A 27,793-nucleotide genomic window follows, 5' to 3' on the forward strand; every position below is an offset into this window, starting at 1 on the left:
TTTGTATGAGGAATAATAATTCTTTATTAATTGACTCCCTGCTACCGATGTGCCATCGGAAAGTTTCCTAAAATTGCGAAATTTCGACATTGAATGATTTCGGAAACTTTTCATGTTTTTATACGGGGAATGAAATTTTCCGTTTCCAAAATGAAAATTTTCCTAAAATCTCCGGGAACTGATCCAACTTTGAAACTTCCCATAACTTGCACGTCTGAAGGTACTCCGTGCAACAATTTATATTACAATAACAACAACGTACAGATGTAGTAATAATTGCTTTCCATCTTATTTTCTCGGAAACGTTCATATTTGTCATGCTACTTCAGTCAACCTCAGTACTTTTTGTACCGCGACTGACTGAAATAGCAAGACACGTTCGTACGTTTTCGTGAAAATACGATGGAAAATAATTATGCACTATACTGCAAAACGTAATTCAAGACCAATAAAAGTAAGACAATGTTGCCACTTTTTACTAGCGCGTCTTGTATTTATGTAAAAATAAGTAAATAGAAGTACTTTTTTTATATTGTAGGAGTAAAATTACTAATAAATAAATTATCTTAGCGTGATTATTTATCAAAAGGAATTTACTATTCTACAAACAAATTATTGCAGTGGCAACATTGTCTTACTTTTTTTGGTCTTGAATTACGTTTTGCAGTATAGGCACATCTGTAATTCTTCTACCTAATTTTTAATAATCTTCATCATGTTCCTCGGTTTCTTCTTCAGGCAACTCTTCTTCGTCTTCTTTCCCTTCTGCTAGCCATTGCACCATCAGCTCTTTTGCTTCGGCCCTAAAGCACCAGGAAATGTTAGTTAGGTACGATTGAGTTCTCAAACATCTTTACAAGCCAAAATTATAAAAATATATTTAAGTACCTACATTAAGACTTTATTGTCGTTGTCTGAGAGGCGTGTAATGGTACATTGTGCAACATGGGGCGTAAGTTGAATATTGCAAACGAGAGTAAGTTAAATCGCGACGGCTTGCCGGAGCATTATGGCACTAGAAACTTCATAACTCCCTAGGGAGAACGCTTTTTCTATAACTCCCGCTAAACCTGCGTGCAATTCCACATTTACTGAGCGAGTGTGATGAAAATATATTTTTCATCACACTTGCTCGGAAAAGATGTATTTACACGTAGGGCTTGCGGGCGGGAAATTGAAATTTTCGCCCTAGGGCGGAAAAAATCTTTTCCGAGCAAGTGTGATGAAAAACACTTATTTACACGTAGGGCTTGCGGGCGGGAAATTGAAATTTTCGCCCTAGGGCGGAAAAGTGTTTTATACAGAAGTTTGTTTTTATTAATTCTCCTTTTTTTCCTTACAAGTGTGATGAAAAACATTGTGTGTGCCACGGGCGGTAAAGAAATTCCGAACTCGTGAACATTTTAAGCCCTCGCTTCGCGTCGGGCTTAAAATTGACACTCGTTCGTAATTTCTTATTTACCGCCCTTAATACACAATGTACTATTACAGTACATACGGTGCTACTTTACCGCCCTAGGGCGGGATTAAGGACAATACGTGCCTATGTAAAACATTTAAAGGGCCCGTATATGTACTGTAAAACGTACAATACACGTGCGAAAAGGTAAATCGCAACTCGTGTCGATTTAAAACACTCCCTTCGGTCGTGTTTCAATTTATCGCCACTCGTTGCGAATTTCCTACTTTTCGCACTTTTATAGTAATGTACTATTTTTAACCGACTTCCATTTCATAGAAGGAGGAGGTTCTGTATTCGGTTGTGGCTATTTTTTTTTTTTTTTTCTATGTACGTTCACCGATTACTCCGACATCCGTAGTCCGATTTGAGTAATTCTTTTTTTGATCGAAAGGAGCTACCTCCGAGTTGGTCCCATTTTAATTTGGTTCTGTTCTGATGATGGGATCCATGAAGAATTGAGGGAACTCTTCAAATTTTAAAGGCACATGCATGGTGATTTGAGTGTTTTCTTAAGCAACTCGAGCATTTTCTCCCGAAAACCACCACTTTGATGAAGTAGACCTGATGATGATGATTGTTTTGATGATAATGATGATGATTTTTTAAATGTAGTACGTTCACCGATTACTCCGACATCCGTAGTCCGATTTGAGTAATTCTTTTTTTGTTTGAAAGGAACTACCTCCGAGTTGGTCCCATTTTAATTTGGTTCTGTTCTGATGATGGGATCCATGAGGAATTGAGGGAACTCCTCAATTTTTAAAGGCACATGCATAGTGATTTGGGTGTTTTCTTAAGCAACTCGAGCATTTTCTCCCGAAAACCACCACTTTGATGAAGTAGACCTGATGATGATGATTGTTTTGATGATAATAATGATGATTTTTTAAATGTAGTATGTTCAGCGATTACTCCGGCACCTGTGATCCGAATTGAGTAATTCTTTTTTTGTTTGGAAGGAGTTGCCTCCTAGGTGTTTTCGTATTATTTTTGGTTCTGGTCTGATGATGGAATCCATGAGGAACTGAGGGAACTCCTCAGTTTTTAAAGGCACGTGTAAAGTGATTTCGGTGTTTTCTAAAGTAACTCAAGCATTTGCTTCCGAACACCGCCAATTTGATGTAGTGCAAGTGTAGCCTTACCACGAGTTTGACATTGACATATTCGCTAAGTTAGCGACGCTAACGTCTTCGTAACTAACTTTTTATGCATCTCGCTCGCACTAATATGCCAATACGAGCGAGATGCAAAGAAAGTAAGTTACACACACGCTAGCGAATAAATCAATGTCAAACTCTTGGAAAGCTGGTAAGGCTACTGATCGGGGGTTAGGGTTAGGAGTTAAGGGGTCGGGGATAAAGGGGTGGGGTAATGGTGGTTGTAGGGCTGCTGGTTCAGGGCCGAGGGGTACATGGATCAGGAGTTGATACGCTGTGAGGTAGAGTGATCGGGGGGGTTGAGAGATTGGGTCAGTGGCGGGGCGGAGGATGGATTTAGTGTAGTGACAGGAATTGTAATTTCCCAGACGGACTCGAGAAAATTCCTGATTACATATTTATTAAAGTAGATACACGAATTTAGTATTAATCATGATGTTATTTTTCATTCACGCGTCGCGCTCTTAACAATGCGTTAAAACTAAAAATGGAAAAATAAAAACTTTTTACAAAAAAAAGAAAACCGACTTCAAAAAGGATGAAATAAAATATTATCCATTTTAAGTCTATGCGTTACCAACTGATATGTTTGAAGTCGGTGCCAAGCCAAGTAGTAACAATACCCGTCAAATATAATCAGCCTTATGACTATAAATACCATTAGAACTGTATTAATAACTATTATAAATGTGTAAGTAATTCTGTCTGCCTCTTTGTCACCTTTTCATGGCTATACAACTGAACCGCTTTAGGTGACATTTGGCAAGAAAGTAAATTCCTTGAATTGTTTTATATTATGAAACGTAGTTCTCTGAATAAGGGACGGGAAATAACTTCAGTCCCAATCTCACGCTTGCGTGCCGACTAACATGGTACGGACTGTGCTAAGAAGGTTTGATCGTGTGTTCTGAGGTGTGTTCTTAGGTACATTCGACGTCAAAGATATGGTTACACTTTTGCACCTTACTCCTTTGTAATAAGACGAAAAGTGTAAACATATTTTTAACGTCAACTGTACCTACAGAAAGTACGTTAATTGTCGTCGTGTAAGGCAAACCAACGTACATCCTTATCGATTCGCACCAAAATCATGGTATGCTTCCAAAGTTGGCTTGGCACCGACTTCAAACATATCAGTTGGTAACGCATAGACTTAAAATGGATAATATTTTATTTCATCCTTTTTGAAGTCGGTTTTCTTTTTTTTGTAAAAAGTTTTTATAAACTTGTAGAATTGTTTGTGAATTTAACTGGACAGTATCTAGGTACAACAAACAAATAATAATAAGAGAAAAGTAAAATGAAACTGTCCCGCTCCCCAATAGAATATTGTTTGCAGGGGGTCCACTATCTCTGCAGCTGATAGTAAATACATGGTTAGATCTTATTGCTATTGGAGGCCAAGGAAGAAAAGAAAGGGGAAGGAAGGAACGAGGCTTATGTGGGTTTATTTTGATAATTATTACCTCTGTAAAATAAAGGCATGCTCACATGATATAGATCATGTATTTTGAGGAAGTGCTTAAACACAGCGGTTGGAAAATTTTAATACTTTCCTGTTTTGCAATAGTAAAGGGATTCGATAGTTGTTACAATGCTAATGGCTAATCGAGAGTGACGACTCCCTTGTTGATCCTCTTGAGTCGCAGCAGCGTGACTAACATTTCGTCTTCCCCTGCACCGCCCATGTACAAACAACCCTACATTAAATTAACCTCTCTTCAGGAGTGACGACTTCCTTGTTGATCCTTTTGAGTCACAGCAGCGTGGCTAACATCTCGTCTTCCCCTGCACCGCCGATGTACGGACAGCCCTACATTAAACTAACCTCTCCTCAGGTGTGACGTGTTCTTTGTTGATCCTCTTGAGTCGCAGCAGCGTGGCTAACATCTCGTCTTCCCCTGCACCGCCGATGTACGGACAGCCCTACATTAAACTAACCTCTCAGGAGTGACGACTTCCTTGTTGATCTTCTTGAGTCGCAGCAGCGTGGCTAACATCTCGTCTTCCCCTGCACCGCGCGTGTACAGACAACCCTACATTAAACTAACCTCTCCTCAGGAGTGACGTGTTTCTTGTTGATCCTCTTAAGTCGCAGCAGCGTGGCTAACATCTCGTCTTCCCCTGCACCGCGCGTGCACAGACAACCCTACATTAAACTAACCTCTCCTCAGGAGTGACGAGTTCCTTGTTGATCCTCTTGAGTCGCAGTAGCGTGGCTAAAATCTCGACTCGGATGCCGGCCTCGTCTTCCTCCGCTGCAGCATTGTCTTGCCCTGTACCACCCATATATGGGCAACCTTTCATTATCAACGTTTGTAGGTTTGGTAACACCTGGAAGGAACACAAATATGAAAAAAATTGACTTACTCATATGGTATTTGGTAAGGCAAATACTACTTCGAATTATATATCGAACTATAGATTTCCCTAAAAGTAAATGACCATGAACAAACAAGAATATGACTTACTTTACCTTTAACTTCTTCACTTGTATTAACGTCCGCACCTTACAAGCTCTCAGATTAATGTATTCCAATTTCTCATTAGCCTCACTGAAACCGTCTAACAATTTTATCGGATTACCACGAACATGCAATATTCTCAAATTCACCAGATTCTCTATACCAACTAGACTTGTTATTTTATTCCCAGCTAAATACAAACTGTCCAAGTTTGGGAAATTCACATTGCTTATATCTTGAATATGATTGTGACGAAAATCGAGGCATCGAATAGTTGGCATTCTATTGTCGAAATGTATCTTTTCTATTTTATTATCCGCTACCTCGAGAGTGCTCAATTCTGGTTGGTAGACGTCGTGAACCGATTTCAAATAGTTGCCGTTCATAATAATAACTTGAAGGTATTTCATTCTTGGCAAAGCAGCGGAGATGAGTGAGTTTGTGTCAGCTTGTATAAGGACGAGGTGGGGAAGGTCTTTAATGACTTCAAGGGCCTTTTGCTGTAGATGGTTGTTGGATACGTCCAGGAATTGTAGATGTGGGAAGCATTTGATAGCGCTGATGTCTGTTAGATTTAGGTTTGTTATTGTAGCTTTCAGGTAGGTGTATCTGGGACAAAAAAGACATGTCATGGAAATATATGTACCTATTATGTTTGTAGGTTATATTATAGGCTAGATATTATTGAGATTTCTGATAGATAGAAATCGCTACATATCCTAAATATCAAGTTATTAAGAATAATTATCGCACACCACTTACTATAGGACCTGTAGCCGCTGCTGGAGTTGGTGTGTACATCTTTTTGATTGTCATCTTTTTACTTAAGTATTTTTATTACAAAAGAAAGTTCGATAAAAAATAAAGATTGATGGTAACAGAATTGTATAAAATTTAAGGTTAGGTACCGGTAAAAAAATACAGATCAAATAAACAGTGAAAAGGTGATAAAAAATATTTACATTAAATGATACCTAACACAAAAAATAAAACTAATGCGCTAGTAATAGCGCCAGCGCTATTACTAGCGCTGGCGCTGGCCTAGCGGTAAGAGCGTGCGACTTTCAATCCAGAAGTCGCGGGTTCAAACCCCGACTCGTACCAATGAGTTTTTCGGAACTTATGTACGAAATATCATTTAAGACCAGTTGCTTTTCGGTGAAGGAAGCTGCTGCTTTTCGGTCTCTAGTTTCTCCTTTGGATTAGAAGGTCAGGCCTGTTAGAAATCTACAAACTATAACTATGTAGTTGTACCTGTGGGTATGATATGTTGTCTGCTCTAGTATAATACAGTCTTGCCGACAAAGCTCAATCGGACGCTGACCTTAGAGCGCTTCAGCCGTCTGGGAGACGTAATATTCTTCAGTGCCTCCCTCTGTAGCATGCTCCATCTCTTTGTATCTGTGTACCTGTAGGTCAGATGAAACGTTGTCTGCTCTAGTGTACTCACCCGTCGCCTTCAGCAGTCTTGCCGAGAAAGCTCAATCGGACGCTGACCTCAGAGCGCTTCAGCCGTCTCTTCACACATTCTGGGAGACGTAATATTCTTCAGTGCCTCCCTCTGTACCATGCTCCATCTCTTTGTATCTGTGTACTTGTGGGTCAGATGAAACGTTGTCTGCTCTAGTGTACTCACCCGTCGCCTTCAGCAGTCTTGCCGAGAAAGCTCAATCGGACGCTGGACCTCAGAGCGCTTCAGCCGTCTCTTCACACATTCTGGGAGACGTAATATTCTTCAGTGCCTCCCTCTGTACCATGCTCCATCTCTTTGTATCTGTGTACTTGTGGGTCAGATGAAACGTTGTCTGCTCTAGTGTACTCACCCGTCGCCTTCAGCAGTCTTGCCGAGAAAGCTCAATCGGACGCTGACCTCAGAGCGCTTCAGCCGTCTCTTCACACATTCTGGGAGACGTAATATTCTTCAGTGCCTCCCTCTGTAGCATGCTCCATCTCTTTGTATCTGTGTACCTGTAGGTCAGATGAAACGTTGTCTGCTCTAGTGTACTCACCCGTCGCCTTCAGCAGTCTTGCCGAGAAAGCTCAATCGGACGCTGACCTCAGAGCGCTTCAGCCGTCTCTTCGCACATTCTGGGAGACGTAATATTCTTCAGTGCCTCCCTCTGTACCATGCTCCATCTCTTTGTATCTGTGTACCTGTAGGTCAGATGAAACGTTGTCTGCTCTAGTGTACTCACCCGTCGCCTTCAGCAGTCTTGCCGAGAAAGCTCAATCGGACGCTGACCTCAGAGCGCTTCAGCCGTCTCTTCACACATTCTGGGAGACGTAATATTCTTCAGTGCCTCCCTCTGTACCATGCTCCATCTCTTTGTATCTGTGTACTTGTGGGTCAGATGAAACGTTGTCTGCTCTAGTGTACTCACCCGTCGCCTTCAGCAGTCTTGCCGAGAAAGCTCAATCGGACGCTGACCTCAGAGCGCTTCAGCCGTCTCTTCGCATATTCAGGGAGACCGATTGTCTCCTCTGTACCCTGCTCCTCATTAACTCCCTGCTCCTCACTAACTCCCTGCTCCCTTAACTCTGGTGTGCTTGACTCTTGGCTCCTTTGTGCCTGTAGATCGGTGTGTATATCGGTAAGATAAATAAGCAGCCAATCTTGTTAAGATTGTATATATGTCGCAGTCAGTCGTATAATCCGCCGTATTACGCTAGCCGTTTTTAAAAACAGGGGCGTTTTAAAATGCGGCGGTTCGACGATTAGCCGGATTGTCATTGCGATACGTTCTTCAATAAGGCGGCCTACGTTTAGCCGCATCGTACTACTATTTAGATTGTAGAGTGACCTGTTCTTTCGGTCGCCTACGTAACCGGAGTTTGACAATGTTTGCAATTTAATTTATTTTTACCATGATCCCACCGCCCTACATTGTGTTTCTTTTCCAAAACATTTCCTTCACAACACAACTATTTAATTAAGTTGTTGTTGCTTCGCAAACCGCTCAGAAATAGGAGCCCCGCCGGGCTCCGTCTAGTTGAGTTGCGAAGGAAATGTTTTTTGAAAATATACAGTCCGACGAACTCCAGATTTGATGGACACACAGCGTTTTTCATAGTTTGTTGTTATGTCAGGCAGCGCCACGAGTGTTAAAAATGGGAACTAAAATCTGTCAAAGCGTATTGTTTTATCCACGTTATAGTCTGTGCGGAAAGCGAAGAGTCGTGGAGTGTATTGGGCCTCATACATTCCAAGACTATTCTCTTTCCGCACAGACTATAAATGTTATAATCAACGTCAATTGCAATAAAAATCACACGGAAACTAGACTTTATTTGCATAGAGTGACGAATCCAGCAACATAAAAACAAGTCTGATGTATTTAAAAGGTACTTAAATACACAATAAAGTACGTAGCGGCCCCCTTTTTTCAATATATTTCGTTAAATTTAAATAATCACGATTATTTAGCTGTGGCGCTAGTGTGCACGGTGAAGGGCTCTTAAAGTTGGCTCGATAGAAAAAAACACCAAACATATTTTCAATTAAATCGTTACCCTGCGTAGTTGCGTACCATAGCAGTATAATATTAGTATACTTCAACTTCAAAAATAATTTATTCAAGTAGGCTTAATAAATTGATTTTGACAAGTCATACAGAGTATACGTAAATATTACAATGATTAATTAAAACAAAAATAATAATAATACGATACATAACAATGGGGTTGGCCGGTGGAAGTTTTTAGCAGATGGCGCCATCATAGCTTGCCCTGTCAATCCCTAGAATTGTGTCAAATTTTTGTTTTTTTTTAATACCCTGGATGCCAGCCCTTCAAGCCAAATCTCATAAAAAAAGGGGCAAGCTATGATGGCGCCATCTATGCAAACCTTTGACAGTTGCCAACCCCATTCTACATGAAATTAAAGCTCTCCAAAGGGACTCTACGTGTTGGATCAATATCCCCACGCAAGCCTATCAAAAGACCGGGATTTATTGATCCTTCCGGCCGGTTTCGACCAAGGCGACCACTACGACTCCTAGTTAGTTCGGCGCTCGTGCGCCCGAATATGGCTGACGTAGCCGATCTTTGAGGTGAACCCCCGCGCACATTGAGGGCACGTGAGAACGCCAGCCACATAGTGGTAGTGAATGGAAGCAGGCTGGCGTGCTTTTAGCTCGTCGCGTTTAACGTCGAGGTCAACTTTACGTTGCTCCTCGAAATCGCGCACTTTGTCATGCACCAGCCTGCGCCACTCAGGACGCTGTGCTGCCAAACCTTCCCACTGAGAGGGCTCGATGTTGCATCTTTTCATGTGCCGTTTCTGAACATCTTTGTATCGGAGGAGTTGCCCGCCAAGTTTCCGCTTACCCTCCTCTAGCTCAGAAAAAAAGATGCGCTTTGCCACTCTCTCCTCCGCCATACGCGATACATGACCGCACCACCGAAGTTGTCGATGCATTAAGTAAGCCTCTAGTCCACCGACCTTGGCGCGTCGCAGAACTTCGGTATTTCGCACTCGGTCAGACCACTTAATGTTCATAATCTTACGTAAGCATTTGAGGTGGAACTGGTCTAAGGTACGAATGTGATGACGGTACACGCACCACGTCTCGGAAGAATATAAAAGGTTAGGCAGCACGATCGCCATGTAAACCGAAATTTTGGTGGCCAGTTTTAGGTCGTGCGTGCAGAAGACCTTGGAACACAGTTTTCCAAACGCTGCAGCTGCAGCGCCGATCCTGCTGTTGATCTCAGCGTCAAGGTCACACTTTGACGTTATAGTGCTTCCCAGATACCGGAATTTATTGACCTGCTTCAGCACGTCCTCACCAAGCTGTACGGCTAGTGTCTCGTGACCATGTGAGTCCAAAGACAACACCTCCGTCTTTTTAACACTAATTTTGAGGCCGAACTTGCAGCAGGCTTGGTGAAAAGCAGACATCAACTGTTGCAGGCCATCTGGGGATTCTGCAAGAAAGCACAGGTCGTCAGCATACATGATATCTGTGATCAATGCATGTGAAACCTTCGTTTTCGCCCTAAATCTGGCCAAGTTAAAAACACTGCCATCGGTACGGAAGCGTATGCGGACACCTTCGGATACTGTTTGTAAGACTTCCTTGACTACAACTGCAAAGTATAAAGCGAACAGTGTAGGGGCTAGGACACACCCTTGTTTCACCCCACAGGTAACGGGGAAGAAATCTGACTGTTCACCGTCTACGGCGACGCAGCACTGCATGTCGTCATGCAGGAGTCTCAGAAGTCTCACAAGACTAAGTAGGCCCGTCACTAATATGCAATCGCTCGATGCATGTTTCCCGCGGCGCCCCATATATTTTATCTCCTAATTTCCTGGCTTTACGCACCCATGGGGCCTGATGCCAAATGCCGAGGAAAATGTGCAAACCTTTACCTTAAGTACTTTTTCTTTTCCTGCCACTTGAATAGCAAATCGGGATTTCAACATTATTTATGCAAATTCGGAGGCTAATAAATTATTTAGGCGATTCTCTGTTCTTTAAATGCATCAACAATAAATTATGTAAGCAACTTTAGGTTTTGGCAGTTGTCGCGTTGACATAACTGACATAATTTACGTAATAGTTTTAATACTCTAGTCATTCCAAACTTGTAAAGAGTTTAAAATTTGGTAAAAATAAGTATAGTCGCACCAAACAAAGTCTGCAGCGGATTTGATAGCCCACGGCAGTGTAAATTATGGAGTGTAGAAGTAATCTCTACCTTCCATAGTGTAAATGTTATGTAAACGTCATAATTTCATAGAAGTTTGACGTTTAAAATGACACTTGCACTGCGTGGGCTATCAAAATCGCTGCAGACTTTTTACGGGTGACTATACTTAATGAGGGGTGTGTCATTTACCAAGGAATCAATCTAAAAGATAAATTACCTACCTTCGGACCAAGCTATCGGAACGTTAGAGATACCGCAACGCATAACAGAACCACACAATGCAATGCAATGTATACAGATGCAGAATGTACTTATAGAGACCCAAAATTGCATGCAAGTTCTTGCTAGTCTAAACCTCGCTTATGGATGCCCGAGGTGTTCCATGTGCGTTGCTGACCCTAACACTCCGCACCCTCGTTGAGCTCTCGCTACCTTACCAGCAGAGGGGTATGTTGTACTAACATTACATCTCTTTTCCAGTTCTCCACCACGACCCACGCGCCAGCGATGTCCACGCCCAGACAGCACATAGAATACATTCTACTCAGAAGGGCCATGCGGCACACCAATCTGGACAGGCACAAATACGTGCTAAAAGTGGCCGGGCGCGAGGAGTACCTATTAGGAGACCACCCGCTGATACAGTTCCTCTATATACAGGAGACACTGTTGAGAGACGAAGTGCCGCATGTGATGATTGTCAATATAGACAAGCTATCGTTGTCGGGTGAGTTTTTTTTTTAACTTTTTTTTTTAAATTAATGATGAGATTTGTATTCTGAGAAAATATCGTGCACCTTAGTGAGACAGCTAAAGAAAATTTCGCAATACCTACTATGATGTTTGTTTTGTGGTAAGTCAATCATCGATTTCCCCAATATTACCCCGGCTACACACGTTAACTATAAATCGTAGCGATTAATCTGTGCAGTCCGATTTGCGCAGTTTTATCTACCGTGTGTATGACAAATCGTTACGATAATCGACAACGATTTGTCATACACACGGTAGATAAAACTGCGCAAATCGGACTGCACAGTTTAATCGCTACGATTTATAGTTACTTGTGTAGCCGGCATTAATATCCTATTATTAAGATTGATCAGGTGCTCAGTATGACAAAAGAGAATGTAAGTAGAGTTAGACCAAGAAAAGTCTGCAGCGATTTTGATAGCACACGCAGTGCGTGTTACTTATACGTCATAATTTCATAGATGTTTAAAATACAGACTTTTAGACTTTTCTTAGTCTATTTCTAGAACGTAATGTATTCTTTTGTCTCTGGTATGACTACACGAGCTCGGGACGTAAAGAAAAATATTTATATGATAAGCACGAATATTTGGCTCATCGCGGGTCGACCCTGAAACTACCAGAACCATCTATAGCAATCTTTCCAGTGCTTTCAACAATGTAGGCACTATTGATTCATAGACATTATAGACAAAAATACTCGGATCCACACATTATCCTCAATACAAAATAGAATGAAAATAAAATAACAACCATATCATTGCGGTACCTATTCATACTCACGCATCGGATCTCGCCGGTTTTCCTGTTTATCGCAAAACGCGACAAAAGGAAGTGAAAAACAAACTTTGCGACAAAGTAGCTGAACTATTGAACTGTACTACTCCTTTGGGGTTATATTTACATCTTTAAAAAAGGAAAAAGTTTTAGCATCGTTCTAGATCTAGAGACACGGTTTTTTTTTCTGTACATTGGATAAAACCCGGTCGTTTTTAGCATTGTTAGTCTTACCAGTTGAGAGGCGTCCATCAGTATGCACAATTTTCAGACAGTATAAATTTTCCTTGAGCTTTCGGAGACCAGAAAAGTAATTTTAGCTCCGGGTTTCCTACGAATATTTATGACGCGCCGGTACTGAGCCTGACCAAGCCTTACATAATTCGATCTCCATTTATTGTTTTGTAAGAAAAAAAACACAATAAAACAAACATAGATATTTTTTTGGTTAATGGTAGGTTTAAAGGAACACAAACACAGATTAATTAAGCAATATTTTTATTACAATACTATCAGACTATAACTAATAATCTCCACCAATTTTAAAATTAAGTACACAAAAACCATATTAAACCTCAGATCAAATAAGAGAAATCTAGTCACTATGAGTATGTATTACGAGTATACTGGCATATATTTATCATCGTTGTTATGGATGACGCTGTTCATAACTTGAATCTGTTTATAATAATCATATTGAAAGGAACATACAAATATCAGTAAAACTATATTTGATTACTATTCTTTTTTCGCCTTCTTACACAATATTTTCGCAAACAATCCCCCTACAAATTTAAAAACAGCTTTGAAAATAGCGTAAATAACATATAAGACTACAAATACTAAAGTTACGATCACACAAATGACATCTAGCGGCGATGTACAAAACGACGTTGTATTCAGCTTCTGTGGTAGTGAGGGCGGCGCGGTGCGGTGCCGAGCTACATACTCCGTCCAATAGACGGCGCTGTCCATAACTGGTAGCGGCCGATCGTGCCAAAGCTGAGAGATGCGCTTGGCGTTTGATTGCATTCTGGAAACAAAACGTTTAGAGTTAGACCAAGAAAAGTCTGCAACGACTTTTATACGACTTCGCGGATGCATGAGCGGGTAGACACTACTTTTACAAATGTTTATAAAATTATTTGCATTGTATGCAATACTATATGATAATTTTTAATTTGTTATTCCTGAAGTGGGCGGTTTAAGGGCTGATTTAGACGGCGCGCGAACTCGCATGCGATGTTACGTTACATTGCGGACTGATGGTTACGTTCAATTCAACCGACCGTTCAAAACCCGCAATGGTATGAAACTCGTTCTCGCATCGTCTAAACCAGTCCTAAATACTAATGTCATCTGCGCGTGTACATTTCGTTTTAAGGACATCAACGCAAACGTTTTTAGGGTTCCGTACCCAAAGGGTAAAACGGGACCCTATTACTAAGACTTCGCTGTCCGTCCGTCCGTCCGTCCGTCTGTCACCAGGCTGTATCTCACGAACCGTGATAGCTAGACAGTTGAAATTTTCACAGATGATGTATTTCTGTTGCCGCTATAACAACAAATAGGTACTAAAAACAGAATAAAATAAAGATTTAAATGGGGCTCCCATACAACAAAAGTGATTTTTGACCAAAGTTAAGCAACGTCGGGAGTGGTCAGTACTTGGATGGGTGACCGTTTTATTTTGCTTTTTTTTTGTTTTTGTTTTTTGCATTACGGTACGGAACCCTTCGTGCGCGAGTCCGACTCGCACTTGCCCGGTTTTTGTTGTTTTCCCATTATAACCTTCTCATACTTACTTCTCCGAAGTCAGTTCTCTAATAGCTGCCTCCAAGTTGTTACTATCAATCTCCTCAAAGAACAGCGTAAGTCCTAATCCGCTTTGTCGGGCTGAAGCTGCATTGCTGAACTGGTCGCCGAAGAACGGTACAGTCAGCAGGGGTTTACCGCAGTGGGCCGCTTCTGACATGCTTAGCATGCCGCCGTGGGATATGAAGGCTAGGACTTTTGGGTGACCTGAAAAATATTTGAAAATGTTGATGTACAGTCAGCAGCAGAAGTCGCTATACACTCCAGGTGCTCAAAGAGAGGTAAACGTTTAAACTGTCAAAAAGTTGTTGACTGTCATGGCAGCATTTACTTGTGAGCGCTCAACATGTCACAAATATCTTAACAGACGCTATTCATTAATTTCTACACTTACAACAAATCATTGATACCTTAGCTGTCAAAGCACCACTGGTATCTAAGCGGTCAACGTGTCAAATATATCTGAACAATATGGAAAAATAGACGTTTAAAGCATACATTTATGGTCGTATATTGAATGAATAATAGCTATGCTAATTTCAGGTAAAGCGTTTTGACAATCATCGAAAGCAGTACAGTCTTGTCATCACATACATCTATCTCACGTTTTGCCCTTCAACCATTGACAGCGGCCTGTCAGTCAGCTTACTGCAAACTATTTCTTTTATTTAATAGAATCATCAATACGAATGAGTGACACATAGCGAAAGCTAACTGAAGCCGAATTTAGAGCCAATTGTCAAGGCACGTTGTGGTCTTGTTACTAAGGCGTTTGATTTTCAAAGCAGAGACCGCGGGTTCAAATCTCAGTCGGATGCACCCTAGAGATTACAGTTTTTTTTTTGGGTTTCATTTATATTACGAGTATTACTTAATTTGTGGTTTTATATTAATTTCGCATAAGTTTATGTTTTTTGGAGATATGTCACATGTAGCGTATGTACGACTTTCTAACAGGACGTTGTAGGTTTGAACCCGCAGTGGGCGTTCCTTAGATTACTCCTGTGCGGAATGCCATTTGATGTTTACTGCTAGGTTATACTGGTTATACTAACAATAAGTTCAAAGATATACAGTACGTATCAGAACGAAAGGCCAAGAAAGAGACCCATTAATGTTCAGGTCACACTGAACAACTTCCACCACGGGACCAACTCCGTAAATCGCGGAAAAATAATTGGAAGTTTCATACATATTGCTGGTCTGATGTTGAAATTTTCTATGGGAGAATAAATTTTTTTCCAGGGTTTCGGGGTTGGTCCCATAGCAAAAGCTGCTCAGCATACCCAAACATCAATGGGTCTTCCCCCCGGCCCCTCGATCCGATACATACCGTATATAACTCCGTATACTCTATCCTGTCTGCTAAGTTGTAAAAACAAAATTCGTCATTCCTATGGTCAACAGTTAGCATATTACGTAGGTATATGCATGGCAGTGATGGTTTCATCGCATAGGTACATCTATAGAAGAGGAGGCACCGTTCTTGCGGATCATGAGTCCAACCAACAAAATAAAGAGAGGAGTCATAGTTGGATATGCCTGCCCGTGCTCCTCACGTGGGGCCACGGCTAGCCTCTATTACAAAGCCATAAGGTTTAAATGTCAGATTGGGACAGTGAACGTTTAAGTTTCAATTCTATTATTTTCTCCTTCGTTCTTTGATCGATGCGGAGCATCGTATTTTAGTACTATATAGTATATTTTAGTACAATAAGCGGGCTAAATAAATATATTAACATATAATATGCTCTACGATTTGGAAGAACGGCCGCCTATGACAGTTAAAATAAAAAACCGATCATTCTCGTAGGACCTACTTATTTATTGTCTAAGTTTGACACTTGACGATAAAATAGTTTTTTAAGAAAGGAGGTGTCAATTCGTAGCTGCTACAGTATTTATTTAAACAGATAAAATGTTGATGCTTAGTTACCATTGAAATAACAACTGCTTAGCAACTGGTGGCACCCTAGCTGCTGACGTACGTGATTGGCAGTGCGTGTAGGTATTAATGACAGCAGCTTGAATTTAAGTGCTTAGTTACCACTGACATTCTAACCGTTATTGTCATTGTGATTAAATAAGGGTGTATGTGTTAAAGAAAAACTCAGAAGTTAAGATATATGTGACGAACTGAAAGCCTACGCTAAAATGACAACTTAGATGTCCTTATTTTTGTGACGATTGAAGTGTATATGTTTTCTTGGACACCTTGCCCGCTCAGGTATATCTGCTGCTGACTGTACGTACGATTGAAGGGATTGAGAGTTGCGTAAGTACCTACATACTACACATGATCGCTAGAGATTGAATTAATTTAGGCACCCACCTACCATCTAAGCCCATTTAGGGCGCATTCGAGTTTTATTAAATTACCAATGATTATCAGTGATTACGGTAATTGATCCGTCGGCGGAATTAGATGTAACTATTGTAACCTCATTAACCCGAAATTTAACTAAATACGCATGCGAGTTCACCCATCGTCTAAAGTTCTAAATGAACCCTTTGTCTCGCACACGTATAATACTGTATATTTATTTTATTTTATTTAGAAATTTAATTCAGGCAACAAGGCCCATATTACAAATACCTTACAGACTAACATACTGTATGTATTTTATAAACTTAAAACTAAACACCATTTATTCGACAAAACGGCGTGGCTCCGTTGCATCGGCTGCTCTTGTGTCGGATTCGGCAGTTTGCCCCGGAACCTCCGAAAAACGACACCTTTCGGCCAGAAGTCGGCACACTCGATGGTGTCCTGCAGCGGTCGCGGCACGCGCACCACAAAAGAGTTAAAGTGCACGTAGTGGCGCGATCGAAGGTGGAACACCCTCAGCGTGTAGCCGGTCTTGTGGTGTACATACTCCACCACTTCAGCAGCCGTGGCGGTATAATTCAGGCGCGATACGTACAGCGCCTTACTCGGTGTAGCAATGCGCAAGCCAGAATTAGGATAATGATAGAAAGTATAGAAACGTAGGTAAGTAGGTACATTCTCGACGAAAAAGGTGAAGAATTTAGGACAGTGATCTTTGTGTAGGTACTTTATCTATTCTTATTTGTTTTTCAACCTTCAAGCCTACTTACTGCTGCTGCGTAACATAACCTAATTTTCTATTTGTTAACAGCATTATATTCAAGAACAACTATACATTTTTCATTGTTTTACTTATTTTTTTATTTATTTTTTATTTTCCTTATTGGAGAAACAACAGAAGTAAGTACATAATAGTTAATGGTAAGTTACATAGTTCAAAAGATGTGCACCTACCTCCTAAAACGCTCTCACTTAGACATCATGTTTGTATTTATAACACTATGATTAATTTTACATTATTTATTATTCCCTATATGTATGAGCTTTGCTTTAATTACTTAGTCAATCTAATATCGCACGTTATAGTTTACCTTTGTCGTAATTACGTAGGTTGAAAATTTCTAAATTCGTGATTAGCTCGCGATAATGGTATTTTAACAGGTAGGATGCTGCTACTATTACTATTACTTGTGGGTGCCTAATTAAAGGCCTCAATGTCTCATTATGACGTCATCACATCATTATTTTTAGCATGTATTAATAGTATAGATGCCTATTGTTCAAATAAAGGGGAACTTGTACCTTTACAAATTATACATTTAGCGAATTCTGGTTTAGAAGTTCTTTAGAGCATATTGTATTTTATTTATTCCGTTACTATTTTCCACCTTTAGCTATTGCAACGGTATGTCGGTACGAAAAAAATGTACCTATGGAGTAAAAAAGAAAAATGTACGATACGGACTGTACCGTGCACGATATCGTAGCGGCAATAAGCTCTTGTGGTTTAGTTTTATATCAACGAAAAACTTACATAAAATATCTAACTGCGGAAGCCAACTGCCCACAAGCAAGTCGTCACTTTGCTCGGGAAAACTGTCGTTTCCCCATTTCCATATAACTTTTTGAGGAATCCTTCCAAAGGCTTCGACGAACTGCTTTCGCTTGTGGTCGGACATCGAGTGCGATCTCAGAAGGGATCCGAAGCTGACGTAGATGACTCCTTGGTCTGCTGATGACAGAAACTCTTCTATGTCCTACGATAAGGGGGTAATTAGATTACTTACGGCCACTTGCACCATCCCACTAACCCGGCGTTAAGCGGTTAACCCAGTGTCAAAATAAACTGTGTCCCTAGTGAAAAAAGGTACATGTCTCGGGCAGCGCGGTTGTAAATGGGTATAAGTTTCAAGTAACACCTATGCCCTTTTACTCCTAAGCGTGAGACTTGTACCCTTTTTCACTAGGGCCACAGTTGTACTGGTAACCATGGTAACTCCAGGTTTAACTGATTAACCCCGGGTTAGTGGAATGGTGCAAGTGGGCCTTAGAGGTTTAAAAAAGCGAGTTTGGGTGAGTCGATCGATAGATAGACCTGCGATAGTATTTTTCACTACAAAACGAGATATAAACAGGGGATTAATGATATACGATGAATATGGACATATGTAACCGTGACTTTAACGCTGCAACTGACCTTAGGCACCGGCTTAGGTTTCTTAATATGAATCCCAGCAATCTCCAAAACTTGCGGCGCCAACAACCTCCCTCCCGTAATGGAGTGATGCTGGTACAAAAACATCATCGCCATTCTTTCCTTCGCCATTTTCTCTAAATCCACAGAAACCTCCGGAAGATGCTTAGCGAATACGCCTCTTATGCTCTCCTGCAAGCTCCATTTCATATAATTTTGAATTAAAAAGTCGGCTACTGTTATTTGAACCCTTTGCCAAAGTGACGGATTACTTCCAGCGTTAAAGAAATAGTGCGGATCTGTTCTGACGTCAAACGGTAATCCCATTCTAGAGTAATGTATAGGCAACAACACGTGTGAGGTTATCCCTATGATCGGAGAGTCATACATCGCTGCCGCATACGCAAACCCGCAGTCGCTCATGAACTGCTCAACAAATATTACGTCATACTTAATTTTCTTATCCAAATGCTCTTTAACCTTCTTATGAGTGAAAAGATTCTCGCAATCCTGCGCAGTACCACCGGGGCTGTATATAAAATGTCTATATAAGTTGTACAAAGGCACGTACCAAGAACTTAGGCTTTCGTAGTATTCTAAATCATCTGTCCTAACGGCGCCGGGCTGGTACGCCTCGAGGTCAATGAACTCCAGCCCCGGCGTGGGGTTTTTGTCGGGGAAATTATTCATGACGGTAACTTTGTGGCCTCTGTGGGCCAGTTCCCTGAATAGGGTGTTTAAAGCCATGTAGTGGCTGGGTATGGGCATGGACACGATCACTAGGACATTTAAAGCTGTGGCGTGGGCTAGTAGGGCTAGGAGGGCGAGTACGATGACGCGTGACATGATTGACGTGTTAGCTCGCCGCTAGCCGGCGATCAACTGAATGGGAATAAACTTTGCGTGTGGCCGCGGACCTTGACTTATTTAACAGAACTCGGCAGATGATTGATCAACTTGCGGTACCTGTGTGGTTTATATGGTTTAGTAAAATTATTATAATAAGAAACAAAGTTCGTTAAAGTCTAATATGGATACTTATCTAATGTTAGGACTACGATAGCTGAATTGGTTATATGAAAACTATGCTATAGAAACGGGCTTAAAAATGTTTCTGCTCATTTGGTAATTTTCTCATTTGAGCAAATTACTAAATAATTAAGATTGACTACGGGCTAACAATGAAAAATAATTACAAATTAGTAATTTTACTACGTGTAAGTAAGCTTTACGAGTAGTTACATAAAAAAATATTGAAACCAAATTTAAAGGTAAATGAGTGTTATATGTACCTATTACAACATGAGCTTGCTCGCGATGCAAATTATCTAAATTCTAACCAATTTTACATGAAGTTAACAAATATATAAACGACTATTTTGATTGATATAGGTCAATACTTTAACACGAATATGTTTTACTAAACCACAACACAACATATACATAATAGTTACGTTCCCTCAAATTAACTTTTGTTTTTTTTTTGGAGGATTTTGACCAGACAAAATCCTCTAAATGGTAATTATTATGTATTATAGGGTGTTTTGAACAACTGCAGTTGCGGGTCCAAAAAGCTTTAAGCGCGGTTCCGACCCCTATTCTTGACATTATTCCCCGTATTTTGTTTTGACATGAATGAAAGGTTGTCTGGAAGAGATCGCTCTTAAGCGATAAGACCGCCTGTTGTTACCTCTACTGTCTTTGTTTATGTTATTGTCCATTTATTGTAAACTACGTGTATGTGAGGTGTGCAATAAAGAGTATTGTATTGTATTGTATTGTATGAATGGATAAATTGTTGACATAAGATTAATTATTGCAAGACATTTTTTAATTTGTATGTATTAAATAATATTATGTAAATATGAATGACGATCATAATATAAATTCGTGTAGATTAGTCTAGCATAATTTATAATGTAATTTAATATTATGAGAATAAATATCTAAATCTAAATCTATGCCAGGTTAATGTAATCTTATTCAAAACGGTGTATCTATGAAACTAATTTTGTTGCAGTTGGCGACTCCCGGTACCTAGTAGAATCAAGAGGGAGGCTAGCCTCCGAGCCTCCTACCGGCACCATGCGGAGGATACGTCAAGAAGAGTACCTCTCCTCATGGAGCGTGGAACAGAACTACACGTGCACCGTGCAAAGCGTTGGGGGTCTCAACGTGGATACCAACAAACTTGTCGAGGTTGGTTAAAGGCTGAAATATATCAAACAAAAATGTAGAAGTGAATGTTTTAACGAGAATAGACGGTTTAGTACAGTCGCCATCAGATATATCGTCAGGTAACAAGCAAATATCACTAATTACTAAAAAAAATTTAAACAAAAATGAACTTGTGGTGGTACTTAGTGACTTTTGCTTGTCACCCGACGATATCGGAGCGGCCGAGGTGCTCAAAAATATCTGAACACGCACTCTAACGCCTTGATAATAGAGGAGTGTTCAGATATTTGTTACATAATTTACTGCTGAGTCACTTTTCAAGAGGCTGGTGCAACCAGCCCTAAGATAAGAACTATAGTTCGTTTTTTTAGCATTAGAAAGAACTTGAAAGAAGGTAAGCGATCTTGACATGTCTTTTAATTGAAAAACGCTTTTTAAAAATCAGTAACTATTACTTATGAAAGCAGAAGAATATAAATGATCGTATCAGATTCATAATTGTTATAATTATATTTACCCTAACTTATTTTTAAAATGTGTTTTTCAATAAAGAGACATCAAGATTATTTACCTTATTTCTAATGCTAAAAAAACGAACTGTAACCTTAAACCTTAACAAAAGAAAGATTATCCTTATAAAGAATATTTGACTTATATTCAGTGCCTTTGCGGATTAAGCCCAAACATTATCATTCAACTGACATAATATATTGTATAATAATTTAATTGACTTTGTTTTTTATCATCTAATTTATTATCTATGCCGGAGGTCATTGACTCGAGAGAACACTGCTGATAATTGTTATTATTATAAAATAGATATTACGCAGTGTCCGTGAATATTAAGCTTGTGCTGAAAGCATCTTTACTATATTTAAGATAAGGTTTAATTTGCATTAAAAATAATTTTAACTATTATCGGCGTTTCCCGTGAACCCTGAAACATCAACAAATGAATATTGTATGCCAGTACAAGGATAACATAACAGAATATCTAATGATATAATATCAGTGAATAAGAAAGATGGGTTACAAAATTATATAATTTTCCTTATAATCGGCGTATTGCAATTCGAATCCACCCCGGGCCACTGGAGGCTTTGGTTACTTTTTCTTTAGTATATAATAAAGGTCGTCCCAAAATTGATGAAAAACACTTTTTTTTTCGTTTTAATATATTTGTATACATATAAAATCTTGAAATACTCTCTTTTGTCAAAATTTTCTGTGACCATTTTGCATAGATGTGGCTGAATTTCTCCAATGCAGCGTCGAATTTCCTCTTTTAAAGCATGAGTGGTTGTGGGCATTGGCATAGACTTTAGACTTTAAATAATTTCATAAAAAGAAGTCTAAAGGCGTTAAATCGCAAGATCTAGAGCGCCAATTCTGATCACCGAATCGAGAGATCACACGACTAGGAAGCTTCGAACCGTACCCGCCAAACTTTCATTACTTTTGAAATATTATTCAATAATAAAAACGCGTTGATCTTTCGTATAACCCGCCATTTTTACAAACCTACACCTAAACATTCAGCTGTCAAATAGTTTTTTATTAGGGTTGCCAGCACTAAAGTACAAAAATGGCGGCAAATTGAAATCTTGCGTCCTTTTTGGGACACCCGTTATGTACTATCATCATCCTGCTCACCATACACAGTTTAAGCTATTGAAATTTAAACCAAATTATGTGGAATGAGTTGAATCACTCCTTTGGTTCACGTTATTAAAAAAAAGTATCAGTGTGACCTCAACCTATCCAGGCTTATTCATAACTTGCTAAAAAATTAATATGTCCTTTAAAAATCACATTGAGCAGGATAAATGTCCTACAATAAAATATGTCCGTGTAACCACCAGGTGGTCTGCCAAGCCGGTATCTTCCACGGTGGCAAGCCTATCTGCGAGCCACAGAAGACCACAATGGCGGCCGTTTCGAACGAGGGCGTCGCGCGCTGGGACCAAGCTCTCACCTTCCCGATCAAAGTGCTGAACATACCGCGCATGGCGAGGCTGTGCTTCGTCATATACTCCACGTCTGAGGTCTACAAGAGTAATAAGAGCAAGAAGGGGAAGAAGGACACCACTAAGGTATGTTATTAAGTATATCAGACTGTTAAAAAGGGCCACAATGGCGGCCGTATCGAACGAGGGCGTCGCGCGCTGGGACCAAGCTCTCACGTTCCCCATCAAAGTGCTGAACATACCGCGCATGGCGAGGCTGTGCTTCGTCATATGTTCCACGTCAGAGGTCTACAAGAGTAATAAGAGAAAGAAGGGGAAGAAAGACACTACTAAGGTATGTAACTACGGAAATACGGGGTATACCCTTTCTACCCCTTAATGTATCCGACTTTATTTGTGCTTGGCATGGTAGGGTACAACGAGCTACGGGTGCGCAGGGAACTATGCCTGGTAACATATATTTTTAAGCTACTCAGGGGCAAATTGTACAATAGTCAGGTATTAAGTTACGTGTGTGTCTATGTACCCGATAGGTATGTGTGGCGCCGGTGTCGGCCCCGACTGCTGGCCGAGCCGCGCGGGCGCACCAACCTGCTAGGGCTGGCGCCACTGACGCGCACTGTGCGGATCCTCAATATAATAGCGGAAAATATTGACATATTCTCATGTTCTTTGAATGAATTCACAATATCAGCATTGTATATATTATGTTATAGACGAAATGACATACTTTAGATTTTTGTTAATAGTTACACTATTGTCTTAGGTTTACCTGTAAAAATAGTTGTAAGTGTGGAAATAAAAATAAAATAAAAAATAAAAATAAACTTTGAAGAAACCTTGTATTTAGTTGAGCTTTAAGGCCTGTGCACACCGGCTGCGTGTGCGTGACTTGCACGTGCGGCGTTGTAGTATACAGATCCTTATGAGAGATGGCACACCGCTTGCGTGACGTGTGCGTGTGCGGCTCCAACATTTTAGCGCACGCACACGCGCACGTCACGCACACGCAAGCCGATGTGGCTCGGCTCGGCCTTTAATAGGCCAATCTGTGTTTCCCAACATAGCCTTCTCACAAAGCTAACATGTTGCTTATTTCTATTCTCAGACAATGAGATTAAAACAAATATTTGACATCAGTAACATGAGTTACCTAAATAGAAGGAACCGGAATTAATTGATCGTGTGATCAACACGACGGTTGCTGCTGTTATCATCACTTCTGACACTCGTGCAAAACGGATATCCTTAATCCTATAATTCAAGTTTAATTTCATTAGTCTACTTTATGTTTTTGGGTGGTATTCCACCTGTCCAATGTCACTGCATCTGACTCTCTCATTAAGCAAAATGTGGGACGCACACATTGGACAAAGAAATTGGATAAATGGAATACCACCCTAATATACCTATTTTTATTTCTGCAGGACGACATAAACAAATTAGCGTGGGCGAACACAATGATATTCGACTACAAGAACCTCCTCCGGACGGACGGCGTCACGCTATTCATGTGGACGTACGTGGCCGACGAGACACAGGACGAGATGCTCCTACACCCGCTGGGTACCGTCGTGTCCAATCCCAACACGGACTCGTGCGCGGCGCTGCAAGTGCGCTTCTCAGAGTGAGTACACACCTTGTCAACGTAAATTCATGATATTCGACTACAAGAACCTCCTCCGGACGGACGGCGTCACGCTATTCATGTGGACGTACGTGGCCGACGAGACACAGGACGAGATGCTCCTACACCCGCTGGGTACCGTCGTGTCCAATCCCAACACGGACTCGTGCGCGGCGCTGCAAGTGCGCTTCTCAGAGTGAGTACACACCTTGTCAACGCAAATTCAATAAATATGACTCAATATTTTACTAGCGAATTTTTACCCAACATTATACTAGTCGCTTTGTGAGTTGCAGACCTCTAGAGTTTTGCATAGCTTAAAACTGCATAAACGTGTGGCTCGGCCATTATTAAAAAAAAAAGGTAAAAAACATTTATTGACTCGCATAATATCACGAATCAGTTGAGAAATGTGACCTGTAGACTGCTGTTACCACAACTTTTTGCAAAATAAATACAGATTTCAAATATCAATCAAACTAAAACCATTCTTCGCATTTTAGCGATAAAACCGCCTGTTGTTACCTGGTTCTATTTTTCCGTTAAAATTTCTTTGTAGTTTGACATATTGTAAGTAAAATGTGTAATTATTGGTGCAGTAAAGAATACTTACTTACTTCTTCTTTTCAGCTACGACTGCCCCTACCAAATAATGTTCCCGTCGCCCGACGCAGTGAGAGAACGGGCCGAGTTCCCCGAGAACGGCTCGCCGGAGGTAGTGGCGCGGCTGGCGCGGGACCTAGACTCGCCGCTGTACAAGGACCCCCTCTACGAGATGCACGAGCTGGAGAAGAAAGACATCTGGGCTTCCAGGTCAGTACTCACACAGTATCCCCTCGAATACAGGAAAGCAAAAACTAAATAAGGTTCCCGTCGCCCGACGAAGTGAGAGAACGGGCCGAGTTCCCCGAGAACGGCTCGCCGGAGGTAGTGGCGCGGCTGGCGCGGGATCTAGACTCGCCGCTGTACAAGGACCCCCTCTACGAGATGCATGAACTGGAGAAGAAGGACATCTGGGCTTCCAGGTCAGTACTCGCACAGTATCCCCTCGAATACAGGGAAGCAAAAACTAAATAATGTTCCCGTCGCCCGACGCAGTTAGAGAACGGGCCGAGTTCCCCGAGAAAAAATGTAATGGTGTATCGTAATTCATATAAATGATTAACTTTTAATTGATGTATACCGTTTTAAAGAAATTAGATTTAGAGATGAGTAAGCCCATTCATAATAATAAAAAAAAAAAAGATTTCGGTAAGTTTAAGACGTCTGTGCTTCTCAGACAGTAATTCTTTTGGCATTGATAAGTGGATTATATACATCATAGAAAAAATATTATTCTTTTTCCTCAGAAAATACTTCCGCGATGCAGCACCGCAGCTCCTATCCAAGCTGCTCGCGTGCGTGGAGTGGGGCGAGCAGGCGGACTCGGCCAGCGTGGCGCACATGATGGCGGAGTGGCCCATGCTGCCGGTCGAGTCCGCGCTCGAGCTGCTCGACTACGCGTACGCCGACGCGGCCGTCAGGAGCTTCGCCGTCAAGTGCCTTGCCAAGATCACGTCAGTTTACAGTTATAAAAATATTCCCATACAGTGACACGCGCTACTGTCCGCTCGAGAGTGGGGTGAGACTCTGAACTAGAGCGACACTCAAACAGCCTCGGTCACTACACATACGCTCCGAACATGCACGCTCGACACTGACGCGGACCCCTATACATGGTTGAAACAAATGATACAATTGTGTAGGTACATGCACTCAGTGATGTGAAAGAAAAGCAAATGTGTTAATTTCGAGTGCCGCTCCTAAAGACATTAGTATGTTTCTAGATACAATAAACATTTCTGTACTTTCAACTTTTCTTTATCAGTTACTTGTTCACCAGCATTATACTAATACTGTTGTACTAATTTCTATGTATTATCCAACAGGGACGAAGAACTCCTCCTGTACCTGTTACAACTCGTGCAAGCGTTGAAACACGAGTCGTACCTGATGTGCGACCTGGCTCTGTTCCTCCTGCAGCGCGCCTTCAACAACATGACCATCGGACACTACCTATTCTGGCATTTAAGGTAAGTTAGAATACCTCCCTGTTCATGTCGTTTTACTACGGTTAAACCAGACTATACAAGTGTTTCTTTTTGTTATTCTTGGATCCAATCAGCACAATTTCTGTAAATAGATAAGCTCGATTACGAACCTGCTCATATTTTGAATTATCACTTAGCCACAATTACTTTAACTCTTAAATCTGTTAAGTGTTTTTTGAAATAGACACTGGATCCATGGATGGAACCAAAATTACCTTTTGATTCCGAACTATGACTATGGTGTCCAATCCAAACATTAACATTCTTCTAATTATACGCTAACATTACTTCAATATCCTGTTATTTCAGGTCGGAAATGCACGTATCATCTGTTGCAATACGATTCGGATTGGTCCTGGAAGCGTACTGCCGCGGCAGCCAAGACCACGTGGACACCTTACTACGACAGATCAGCTGTTTGGACAAACTCAAGTGTAAGTCCTATCAGACTAGCTCCATCAGGGAACTGAGGGTAATGTTTTTAAACTAGGTGTTTAGACGACAACGGTTTCACTCACTTGAATTTTTAGTCGCTATTAGCGACATGTTTCGGGCCCGTCGGGGGTCCTTCCTCAGGCTCGAGTGCTCGCGGCGACTGCAACTCGTGCACCAACAGTTAAAATAAAACACACAGACAGGCACAGACACACAGTTTAAAATATGTCTCACGAAAATTTTAATATCGGTAATGTTTTCTTTGCAATTTTTAAATATTTTCCATCATGTCATCGATATATCAGTCGAAAACTGTCCATTGCTTGATAAAGGCTTCCTCAGAGAATCTTTACAAGAAATGGTCATTAAAGTCATTATGAAGCCCAACAGTTAAATGATTTCCGATTGACCAGACCATGGGTCGGATCACGGATGTGACCATAATTTAGGCCATCGCCGACTGTGATCTGACTTTCCAAGCGATGTGAAGCTCAACGTTTCAGTTTGGAAAAAAATACTTTCGTGGGTCCAGTTCTCCCGGTCGCATTTTTAAATCGATTTTCTTGAAGATTTGGGAGCAGGTTGGATTATGGTATGGAGTTTAGGGATTGTGCACAAATCACGAGAGGTTCAATTGGGGAGGGGGGGTCACGAAAAATCACGACAGATCACGTTGGGGGAGGGGGGTATAAGGAGACCTCACGTGTATTTTTGAAACTAAGAAAAAATACCTACCACATGGGTACTATATACAATACGATTAATATTAAAATTAGGTCGAATGAAAAAAAAACAACAAAATACACGTGAGGTTATGTGGTTTTTCAAAATGGCAGAGCCATGAGTTGGCGAGATCTACATCTCACAGAGTAGTGCTAGTGCTACAAGT

The 27,793-nt window shown here is 40.9% G+C and overlaps 3 protein-coding genes across 4 annotated transcripts in view; 1 reads left to right on the plus strand and 2 right to left on the minus strand.

The window, feature by feature from the left end:
- Positions 1-27,793, plus strand: part of LOC134665011 (phosphatidylinositol 4,5-bisphosphate 3-kinase catalytic subunit delta isoform) — a 49,836-nt gene that overhangs the window by 6,101 nt on the left and 15,942 nt on the right. The window contains exons 5-12 of the mRNA XM_063521781.1: positions 11,220-11,466; positions 20,628-20,806; positions 22,648-22,878; positions 24,180-24,379; positions 25,010-25,192; positions 25,729-25,935; positions 26,308-26,451; positions 26,779-26,903. Of these exons, the coding sequence (XP_063377851.1) occupies positions 11,220-11,466; positions 20,628-20,806; positions 22,648-22,878; positions 24,180-24,379; positions 25,010-25,192; positions 25,729-25,935; positions 26,308-26,451; positions 26,779-26,903 (1,516 nt within the window). The remainder of the gene's footprint in view (positions 1-11,219; positions 11,467-20,627; positions 20,807-22,647; positions 22,879-24,179; positions 24,380-25,009; positions 25,193-25,728; positions 25,936-26,307; positions 26,452-26,778; positions 26,904-27,793) is intronic.
- LOC134664983 (leucine-rich repeat-containing protein 23-like) lies at positions 666-10,589 on the minus strand. Of its 2 annotated transcripts, XM_063521738.1 has the most exons (6): positions 10,468-10,589; positions 7,606-7,653; positions 7,466-7,575; positions 5,096-5,693; positions 4,784-4,953; positions 666-803 (listed from the first exon to the last, which is right to left on the minus strand). In XM_063521738.1, the coding sequence occupies exons 1-6, from the start codon at positions 10,510-10,512 to the stop codon at positions 701-703; spliced, it is 1,074 nt and encodes a 357-aa protein (XP_063377808.1). In that variant the 5' UTR covers positions 10,513-10,589; the 3' UTR covers positions 666-700. The 2 variants fall into 2 exon arrangements, 1 of the variants encoding a protein (XP_063377808.1); XR_010098331.1 differs by lacking the exons at positions 4,784-4,953; positions 5,096-5,693; positions 7,466-7,575; positions 7,606-7,653; positions 10,468-10,589 and adding exons at positions 4,335-4,401; positions 8,857-8,868 and having other exon boundaries at positions 668-803.
- LOC134664977 (UDP-glycosyltransferase UGT4-like) lies at positions 12,827-19,473 on the minus strand. Its single transcript, XM_063521731.1, has 4 exons — positions 18,611-19,473; positions 17,948-18,170; positions 14,075-14,291; positions 12,827-13,302 (listed from the first exon to the last, which is right to left on the minus strand). The coding sequence occupies exons 1-4, from the start codon at positions 19,451-19,453 to the stop codon at positions 13,008-13,010; spliced, it is 1,578 nt and encodes a 525-aa protein (XP_063377801.1). The 5' UTR covers positions 19,454-19,473; the 3' UTR covers positions 12,827-13,007.

This window comes from Cydia fagiglandana, chromosome 6 (genome assembly GCF_963556715.1).
Source record: "Cydia fagiglandana chromosome 6, ilCydFagi1.1, whole genome shotgun sequence".
NCBI lineage: Eukaryota > Metazoa > Arthropoda > Insecta > Lepidoptera > Tortricidae > Cydia > Cydia fagiglandana.